General features: G+C 39.8%; 1 protein-coding gene across 3 annotated transcripts in view; it reads right to left on the reverse strand.

Moving 5' to 3' along the window:
* LAMA2 (laminin subunit alpha 2) overlaps positions 1-3597 on the reverse strand; it is a 353391-nt gene extending 349794 nt beyond the window's left edge. Inside the window, exon 1 of one of the 3 annotated variants that reach the window (XM_021391626.1) lies at positions 3119-3597. In XM_021391626.1, the coding sequence (XP_021247301.1) occupies positions 3119-3224 (106 nt within the window). In that variant the 5' untranslated portion in view covers positions 3225-3597. The remainder of the gene's footprint in view (positions 1-3118) is intronic. The other 2 variants (XM_021391625.1, XM_021391624.1) reach the window with 2 other exon arrangements.

An 11146-nucleotide genomic window follows, 5' to 3' on the forward strand; every position in this document is an offset into this window, starting at 1 on the left:
AAGAAGATTATCTAAACTACATTAAAGCTGATGCTATGAGATCGCTAGCAACTACAGTAGCTAGTAGAAGACAATAACACATAGTCATCAGCAGGAGCCCGCTCATGAACTAACTTTATTGGCACGCATCAAGGAAATCCCTTTCCTATTTCAAAGATATGAATGGAGTCAGTATAATTTTTAGCAAACATCTTAGTCTGTATTTGACATCTGTAAGCAAGATGTTGTCTGTACTGTTGTCAGTATAGCCTGTGGTGTAAGAGCTCTCAGATACAATGGACACTGCTCTCATTCAGAAAGAAAAATATTCATTAAGTATGGGCTTACTGACTAAGGTAAAAATAGGGAAAGAACAGGAAATAATCAGGTATACAGATTGTTTTCTATTTGCCTGTATTTGCATCCTATTACCATTCCTGACCTACAAATATAATGAGACTGAAGTTTAGGAAAGACAAACAAAAAATCCTCACTCTGGGGATTCACTGCTGCCTTTTATTCCAAAATGTGTGATAATCTCCAACAACTGTCAGTCCAAGTACTTGGATAAGAAATCAGAACATATGTGGGTGGATTCCTTCCTCCAGCCTGAACTAATTAAAAATGATCGTTTGCTGTACTATCTTAAAGGGGACTTATGGAACAGGTTAAAGATTCACTGTTCTGATTTTAGTATTTCAAGTTTAGTAAAAAAGACTCCTGAAAAAAAAAAAAAAAAAAAAAAAAAAAAAAAAAAAAAAAAAAAAAAAAAAGTTGTAAGCTAAAAAAAAATGAATACTAAGGATTTTTACATTAAAGTACATCTTAAGTTTTTATTTGTTCCTTATAGAAAGTCACAAATTCTTGTACAAGATCCACCTCTCCCAATTTTGCTGTGATTTATTCAAGTCAAAGTGTGTACACAAAAGACACACAGAGATTTATGGCTGTAGTCAGAGTGGAAAATTCTACCCATTTCCAACACTTTATCCAGAGTTTTAAATATTGTGTTTTCCTTTCTGACATTTTAAACCTAAAACTCATCTAAATACCCTGCTTTCTCTTTCTCAAGCAATTATTAAATTAGATGGAATCAGGATCGACAACAGTTTAACAGTAAAATGTTACAAATAACCACAGCATATCTTTACCTGCAAAAGTACTTAGTAGCATATAGACTGAATGTAAAAGAACATAGATATGCTATATTGCAGTTTTTAACTAAATTCTGAAAACTCACTTTAAAAACCTAACACCTAGACAAACTAAAAGATGTTGATCAACCAGCCGCTATGACATTCTGCTAATATTATGTTATTATTCTATATTATTGATGTTAACCCCTCATTTCCCTTTGACTTCATGAGTATCCAATATACATCACCTGTTAAGAGTCAACTTACATTTGGGATTTTTGTGATGTGAAGGAACACCTGCACTTCCTAAGTTATCTCCATTGATCTCAGCAGCTGACACCACAGATCAGGTTACTGCACAGTGTATCAATTTCTTGTCCCCATCCCTAATATTGTTTACTCTTTTCTAAACTGTTACTACTTTCTTTCTCCCACATCCCACAGAAAAGAGCATGCACCAAGGGTTAACTTTTAAAAGGAACATTATATAGTGCTTCAGTAAGTTTGCTGAGCCATAAGTTAGGTGTATCTTTAAGAAACTCTGTTAGAGGATATGCATGTCTTCCTGGTTCCCATACTACCATTGTATGAGAAATTCTACATGAATAATTAGTATTCATATGAGAAGTAGAATAACACATGTGTAGCTGAAACAAAAACTTAAAATTAACTCCAGGTTTCTGACCACAATAAATCTTCTACTGACTTCAAAACGGAAGAAAAAGAAAAGAAAAACAACCCACAGAAATACAGATTGTTCTCATGTTTGAGGTGCAAAATGTTCTTGAACTGTTCTGTCCTAAGAAACAACATGGGAATTCATTGTGATGTCTCAAATTCTGTTTTTCAAAGCATTGCAGCTCTGTTACATAATCTTCTCCACAGACATCTGACTGGTGCTAACAATTAGAGTAACACCATCCAGCGTTACAAGTATTGCCAAATAACAATAGCTGGAAAAACAAGAGTTGTTAAGTCTAAAGGTATAAATCAAGGGTCTTGTAACACTTTTGTACATCGCATGTCTCCTTCAGGACTTGATGAAGTCACACTATTCAAACTTTTTGTACTGCAAAGGAATTCAGTACCTTTTTGCTTGGGCAACACAGTGAGTTCTACACAGTGCTAGCACCGCCTAGCAGCTGTGACAGATCTTAGAAAGAAATTCAGAAGACAGTAAATGTCTTTAAAATTTGGCAGGCCAGCACTTGAAATCATCTGTGATTATGTCCCATCATCACATTATTAACGAGAAATTAGATGTCCTAGAATTCCTCTCTGAATCACCAGAACTCAGTTATAACACCAACAGTGTGGCATATGAAAGCCCAAGACACCCACTTTCTCACTTAAGATGATCACATCCCTTCACTGCAGAGATTTGGAAAAAAATAATGGAAAAAGCCAAATCAGTATTTTTCAGTCTTCAGTGTTTGCCATTAATTTATCAACTAACCACAGTGTAATTCTGGGAGGGATCTTATCCCTGGGTTATTCTAGCACCTACAGATATACTAGGTCATTTATCCTCATGAAGTAAGATTAGTATTAAGCAGCTTGAGACATTTCCCCCCCAAAATGACACTGCATTGTATTTTTAAAGTACAGTACACCCTAAACTGACCAAAAATTCCTAATGCCAAGCGTTCAGCCTACAGCGTGGCATCACATGCTACTTGAAGCCAGACGCTATTCCCATGACTCTATTTTACTGCATCCATGGTATATCCTTACTGAACTCCTCTTAGCAGAGCTAAAAACATAAAGAACACCAAGGCAGGCACCAGAACAGAGACTGAGAGCTGAAGGCGGTTTTTAATGCTCTCCTATAAGCTGCCCTCGGCCTGGCCGCGTCCCGGCACGTAGCGCCCACCGAGCCTCCAGGCTCGGGAGTACCCGTCCCTCTCCCCGGTACCACGGCCGCCCGCCACCCTGCGTCCCCCGCGGCCCCGGAGCGAGGCACGGGCTGCTGTCACTTCGGGGCTCCCGCTCTCATCACGCACCCCGCTCCCCGGTACCTCTTTGTGGCGGCGGCGACGACGGCGGCGGCTGGCCCCGGCCACCGAGCACAGCCAGGAGCAGGAGGAGCGGCAAACTTTTCCGTGCCATCGCTCCCGGGCGGCCGAGCTGCCGGCCCGTCCCGGCAGGCGAGCGAGCTGCCTGAGAGAGGCGACGGGACCCCGGCGCCCGGGACAAGGAGCAGGACACACCCCTGCTCCCCCCACCCCGCCCGCCGCTCCCCGCCCTGCCGCCGCGGGACGGCTCCGCGCGAACAGAGAGGGACCGCCGGGCCTCGGGGGGAACTACGAGCTGCGGAGCCGCCGAGGGCCGCGCTCCGGGGGAGGCACGTGCCGTAGCTGTGGCCGCCGGTGCCCGGCTCTCACAGCCCGCCCGGCGCTGCGCCCGGCCTCCTGGGAACCCCGGGTTATCTAAAAGATAGAAAAACACCAGCTTTGTCGGAAGGCATTTTGAAAACGGAAGAAAGTGCCCAGCAAGACTGCGAGCCTGCTTGTAAGCTTATTGGAGAAGGAGATAATGGATGGCATTTGCTAGAAAAGCGAAGCTCAGCTGAGCTACACGGCATCTGCAGGAGGTGCAAAGCCAAGCTGCACAGGCCTGTTTCCAACTGCACTGCCACCCTGCATCCCCGCAGTCCTTCAGCACAGCACTTCTGACTGAGGTCTCTTTGTCTTTCACACAGAAATTCAATAATTGTGCGTGTTTCCCCTCATAAGGACTGCAGTATGTGTGCACAGTCAACATTAAGCAACTTCACGGGTACATCTGTTGTCCAGAAAAATGCATTTGAATTTGTTGCATTGCCTTTTTCAGCTCTCAAACCGCAGCCTTTTCTGCTGGTGTATTTCTCTTGTTACACCAAACCCAAATTCATGGGGACACTGCACGTTGTGTACAATAGAGCATTGCATCCAGCAAGACAGCCTGTTTATTCCTTCCCCTTTTATCCTGTGCTGAGTAGACTCGTTCTTTCTCTTCACTGCAGCCGCTCAGTTCTGTGGTTTCACCCCAGATGGCCTCAGTTCTGGTGCCTGTCAGAGGGCACCCATGGCTTCCGCAGTCGTCTGGAGGCCACTGCGCCTACTCTCCCACGAGAGAGCAACAACAGTGATGCTCTTATGCGGCTCAGCCATTTGTCACAAACAAACGGAAAATACTCAGTTCCCCTTGCCAAGAGATGATGTAGTGGCCTTCTTTCTATAGAGAAACCCAAATTCAAAATTCGTCTTGATGATTTTCATCTCAAGAGCTATTCACTTTGTTCTGGAAGCATACAGTCAGATATAGGAGATAGAAAGGGAGCTGGTTTTTATAGCACTATCCACAGTTTTCTCCCTGTCTCTATTTAGTCCATCTAGTGTTTCCGTATCGGCAACAACTGTCCTTAATTTCTCCTGGCTGCTTCTCCCTCTTTAATTCCCTTCACATAAAAAATTTGACTGTGAGGAATTGCATGCATATGTGAAAGGAATAAGCTCTAAGTTACTTTATTAGAACCACTTCTCCTCAACCTTATGCCTGCAATTTGGAGAATTCAGTGCTGGTTTTATTGTTAGGGATTTTCTACATTTACACCAATTTGACTCCAAAAGCACATTCACCAGATGCAGGAGTGCTGAGGTTATTAAGCCAAACATGGTGGCTGCTGCTGCGTGCCAGCCACCTTAGCACAGGTTGTGAACCCCTCAGCTGGAGAAATCCTTCCCAGGGCTCCAAGAGCTGCAAGCACAGGGAGTGAGTTTGAGATAAAACTCCAGAGACAGTGTAGAAACTGCAAAGCAGGATCCTCTTCTGCTTTATGTAGAAGTCCCCTCAGATCAGGTCACAGGCTCAGACATGGATTCATCTCTTACAGGGACTGCAGAGGGTTATAATTTTGGCTTTGTGTTCAAATGCCACTCAAATCTTGTCATCCTTTTTCATTCATATCCAGAGATGAGTCAAATTCACTGTTGTCAGTGCAGCTTCTCAGGTTGCTCTAACTCCTGAAAACAAATCTAGCACTACCTCAGTGTCTGTCCCAGTACGTTTTCCTCTTTTTAGGTCTCTGAAAAATATCCCAGTGACTCATGAACTATTCAGATCAACAGCAGATTGGTTGTAGGGGCCTCTGCTTCCCCAAAATATCAATATTACACCAATATTAAACCCAACATATGTTATTTACCTAACCTTTTCTTCAAATCGGCTTTTCCTGTTGTTGAGCCTGCATAGTCTTTAATGTGAGTTGGCGCTCTGAGGACTTATGCCAGTTCAGCTGCACTGCTGTCATATCCAGGTACCTAATCACAATCCAGAGCCAACATTAACACATCTGTAACCGTACACCAGAGCTGTCAAGTGTAATTGTACGAGGACAGAGAAAGGTAAGATATGCCCAGATAACTTACTGGCTTAAATTAACCACTGGAAATAATTTTGTACAGTAAAATCCTGAGCTGTGTCAAGCAGCAGCAAGAAGGGCCTTGCTCCTAAGAAGGAGAATAATTGGAAAGTGAAGATAACACCAATGAAAGTAGAGCAGGTCTGGTGAAAATAACTAGGAACAGCCAAGAGTCCAGATCTCTAGACTTGTTCATAGTAAGGAGACAGTTCTGAAGACAAGCCAGGAAGTGAACCCTGTAGATCAGGATCTGGGTCATTGCAAAGCAAGGCAGGCAGATCACAGGCAGAGACCAAGAGCAAACCTGATCTTAAATGTATGCATGCAATGTATGTATGCATGCAAAGCCTCAACAAGGTGTCTCCCAGCTTTTCATTGCACAGCTCTGTCACTGTGGCCTAACACATAGCTGCACCTGTTCACAGGTGGCCTTAACACAGACAGCCATACCCATAGAACGGGGGAGAAGATCTTGCTGGTACACTTAGTGCTACGACAAGCAAAATGGAGATTGGTATGAAGCTTTTCAGCTATAGCACTGGCTGAGGTGAGAACTGCTGAGCTGAAAGATAGATGTGAGTCAAATCAGGTAATGGCTTATCCGGAGGCAAACATCATTTAATATCTTCACAACCTTTGCATTAAAAATTAGAGTTTTTTTAATGAGTTTTGCTGAGAATGTTGCAGAGGATAATAAATGCATGCAATTTTGTTCTTGATGACTGAAGTAACAAAAAATTAGAGAATACTGATACTCAATAATACAAGATTCACCACCATGCACATAACAACTAACAGTAACTTCTTATGAGAATTAATAATAGAGAATCTAACCAGGTGAAATTCCTTGGTGAACATGACTCACAAAGGGATTTTGAGTCACCAGAATGAAAGATCTATGAAATAAGCTAGCGCCTAGGATACATAAAACTTAGGATCAGATAAAACATTTCCTGTGAAGGTATGAAAATTAATAGTGTTGTACTATTACATCCCACACTGGATATCATAGGGAATTGTGATCACCCATGTTCAAGAAGAATGAATTCAGACTCAAACAGAACAGAAGCCTCTGGGGAATGGAGATATATCTCAGATATAAAGATTAGAAAACTTTGATTTGTTTAACCTAGTAAAATGAAAACTGAAAGATGTGAGACAGTTCTAAATATATCAGCGATGATAATGGATGGAATTGTCACAAAAGGAAACGAGCATAAGCAAGATATAAATCAGGCTGGAAAACTGGAGAATAGTTTCTAATCATTAGGCGCAAAAACAACCTTCTCTTAGAAGAGCAAGACGAGAAAATGTATTTAAAGATAGAATTTGGCAGATTTATGAAGGTAGTTCTATGACACACTTGGCAGCAAAAGACAGGATAAATGAATTTTATGACCTGTGCAACTCTGTCCTGTGTTCCTAAGAGGATTGTAATCAAAAGATAAAGTAAATAAAAGTAAAAAAGAGGTGTAAAGGTGGAAGAATCAGATACAGCATTTAGGAGGAGCTGAAATATGTGAATTACAACAATAAAAGATTTAACCCATTTTAAGGGCAAGGTGAGATGTGGTCTCTGGTTTGGGCTAAAGCCGTGAAGAACCATTGATATCCTAGTGCCAAGGTTCTGCTCATTCAAAGCAGGTATTAAGGAAGGGGACAGCAAAAGACAAGAGTTGGGGCTGAAGAACTGAGCTGTGGGAGCAGAAATCAGGATCAAAATAGGCAATCAAGTTCAAAATCAAAGGGGACATAGGTGGGAATCTAACACTGGTAGGAAGGGCTGGTCATTAGGAAATGTCCAGGAAATGTCCAGCCAATTTAGGCTGGACATTAGGAAATACTACTTTTCTGAAAGAGTGGTCAGGTGCTGGAACGGGCTGCCCAGGGAGGTGGTTGAGTCACCATCCCTGGAGGTGTTCAAGAAATGTTTAGATATAGCGTTGGGAGACATAGTTTAGTGGGGTTGTTGGTGGTAGGTGGATGGTTGGACTAGGTGATCTTGTAGGTCTTTTCCAACCTAGCTAATTCTATGATTCTATGATTCTATGAAAGCATTCTCCTGAGAACTTTTGTTGCTGGTGTCATCGAGTATTTTCTGTTTACAGGCTAGTATGCAAGCAGATGCAAATAGATGCAGGTCAGGACATGATCTTGTAAAACTAAAAGGAGAAAGAAAAGTAAATTAATTTAAAAAAAAAAAAAAAAAACAAGGAAAAGTAGACCTAGGCCAAGGAAACAGAGGGCATGTAAGTACGATAATTTGAAGAGAAGGGATATGAAGGATGACAGCAGTAGTGACTGCATCTGGAGGAGGCTAGAGTCAAGGGCAGAGCTGTTACAATTGTAAGAGATACAAATGGCATTAGAATTGAGCTCATTTATATTTCAGTACTCTCTTGTTTCAAACACTTCATTTTACCTTGTTCAACACCCCTGTAATTAGTCGGACTATGAATCTCATGTACCTAACCCATCTACTGCCATTATTTTTTATTAACTTTAACAAAGCTAAATGCTTATCTATTAACACCTCAGAGTTATGGGCATAAAGAACAGACAGGAGTCATGGTCTTGCCTGATAATGGATTCTGTGTACTATTTGTAAGAGCCACTCATTTCTTGACTTCTAATAACTTCCTTTTGATCCATTGTTTTTTCTGACTCTACTGCTATTTTAAATTGCATATATATATCTATTTAAAAGCTAGAACTTAATCTTAAATGATACATAATCCTTTCAGTTTTAGAATGCATTTAAAAATAGTTTCTATCATTCATTTACTTGGGAGATCTTTTGCATGTGAGAAACTGCCAAAATGGTTAGAACTGATTAATAAGAAGAGTTAGTATCTACTAATTTTGCCCTGAAGTATTACTTTGCCTCTCATCTAAAGGAGATGAGGATTGTTTGGCTGAATCATCACTGTGGGTTTTATGTTTTTCTGCCAGCTGTTAATGAATTGTAAAAAATAAAAATTAAATAATAATAATAAAACAGAAGATTAAACCAATTCTGGAGAATTATACTGACTTGCCATCCTAAAAAAAATGAATATTACTGCAAAACATGAAGGTAGGGAGAGAAACAGATGGGCAATATCTGACAAATAAAAATTCCAGATAGTACCCCTTCTGTTTCTTTCTACACATTTCAGTTACAGGCTTTTTAGCATTATAGGGTTGCTTAGGTGATATTTCTCTTTGCAGTGATGTCACACTCAAAGACCAGCAAAAGCAAGTTGATACAGCAATCTAAGAACAAGGATCAGCTCAGTAGACTATTAACAATTTATACCCTGAAAAATATAGGCATTATATCTATCTCTTTTTAAACTGGAAGATTTTATCTGCAATAATTTGTCTGATAACTACAATAGTATCACTTGTGGCTGGAAAATGATTTTAATGAAATAAAATTAGTCTATGACATGAGCTCTGAATGTGTTCATTATAGTTATACCTGGCTGTTTTCCGCAGAACTCTTCACGGAGTATGGTAGCATCACCTGCATGTTCTAGATATCCAGACCCAATAAAACATAGGAAGAAACAGGCACATGGAAAAGAATTACGTTAATGAAACTGTTGATCTTTTTCTATCTTTACCAGCAAGAAACTGAATGTCTTACATATCATGTCTCATCAAGATTTAGCTTGACAGCTTGGCTAAAAAAAATACATTCCTAGGTTTGTTTTATGTGAGGCTGGTTACTGTATGTTCAGAAGAGCAGAAGGCATCTGGTAGGAAAATAACCAATAGATTGAAACAGTCTTATAATGTTTAATTAATCAAAGCAGATTTGCAGATGACACTGGACTTGGTAAGACATTGGATACAAAAACTGGAAGAGTTTCGGTTCAGAGAGACCTGGAGAAAATCAAGAGCTAAGAACCCAGAAAAAGCCATGGCTGACCTGATCTTATGTTGGCAAAAGAGCTGCATCGGGCAGGTTTGACTAATGGAGCATCTCATCCAATCAGAATTTCTGTCTGTGATTTTTATCACATTTGAATGGCATGCTTGTCATTATTAAAAGAATATGATTCTCTTAATGAACTTGTAGGAAAATAGAAAGACTTGCATAAATTGAAATGTAAAAAGAAATACTTCTCCTCGGTGGATTAGAATTAATGTAGTGCAAACCATTCCCTTTATAACTAGTTTGAAAACTTGTATTTTACGTCTTTTTATCCAATTACAACTTTTATAAAATACTTGATTTTACAAATGGATAATGAGTCATTTGACATAAACTGTTTTCTGTTCTGGAATATTAGACAATAAAATCTTAAAATACGTCTGAAATGAATACTAAAACCATGCATTGTGCTTTAATAACGTTAAATATAACACTAGAATAACAATATTAAATGTGTACATATAAGCATGCTTCTAAAAGTTGCTATATATGGTTTTAATTTTCTGATGATGTACAGGGTCTGTGCTGAAAGTGGTGCCTCCTATTTTATTATGTTGGCCTACAACATCAGAAGCAAATGTTGGTGGTATGGCGGTAGATTACATTTTATGTAACAATATTCTGTTAATAAATGTAACAATGTTCTGTTACATTTTGCTGCTGTGCAACTGATGGTAGCAGAGGGACTGTCTGACAAAATGGCTTCTGATGGGGAAGTCCATATGAAGCAAAGGGGCATAACTGAATCCCTCCGTGCAGAAAAAATTGCACCCATTGACATTCACTGACACTTGCTGAACATTTCTGGAGACCAAACAGTGAATGTGAGCACAATGAGGCAGCGGGTGGAGTGTTTCAGCAGTGGTGACAGAGACACTGAAGACAAGCCACATTAAGGACGGCCATGCAGTGCAGCATGCAGACTCTTCTCACTCATTGGTGGTGAAAATGCATAGGTAATGGTGGTGACTATGTTGAAAAACAGTGTTTTATAACTGAGAATTTGCTGTATCAAACGGTGGTATTGTGTTTTTTGAATCTGCTCTGGTGTCCATGGAAATAAATAGGAAACATTACTTTCAGAGTGATGAGTATATACACTTACTTGCTGTATGTTAAATACTGCCTTTAATGAAAGTCACATCATAATGTTTATAAATGTAAACACTATCCAGACTATTAAGAGCTTTAGTAATGCTGTTGACGGAAAGTTTTCCTGACAGAAATTGAAAAAAACTTAAAAGATCTTTGAAAATTTCTTGTATTTCCAAACTTCGGGGAGCTGAGTAGTTTAGACAACTCTCTCATAGTTCCATATTTTAATGCATGAGTAAAACAACAGCATACATAAATATAACAAAATCTCACCAGGGATTTGTCAAGATTAATCTATTTTTTTATGGAATCGCTTAAAGTCTCCCAGATCAGATGGTTAAATATAAATAAAAAACGGAATATATTAAAAGATAAATTAGGCTCTATCTCAAACTTACAAGAGAAGATTACTGATTCCTTACAATTATGGTAGAGAGTAATGAAATAATACTTATGATGTCCTGTTCTGCAGAGTATACATACACAGAGAATGTACAAACACTGTCCAGTTAGTATGTCTTCCTAATTCCTGAGTTAGCATGAAATGCATTCACACTCCAAAACAGACAAAACCATTTAAATACAGGGTAGCTGGAAACTGCTGGAACTACA

The sequence above is a fragment of the Numida meleagris genome, chromosome 3 (assembly GCF_002078875.1).
Source record: "Numida meleagris isolate 19003 breed g44 Domestic line chromosome 3, NumMel1.0, whole genome shotgun sequence".
Classification (NCBI taxonomy): Eukaryota; Metazoa; Chordata; class Aves; order Galliformes; family Numididae; genus Numida; species Numida meleagris.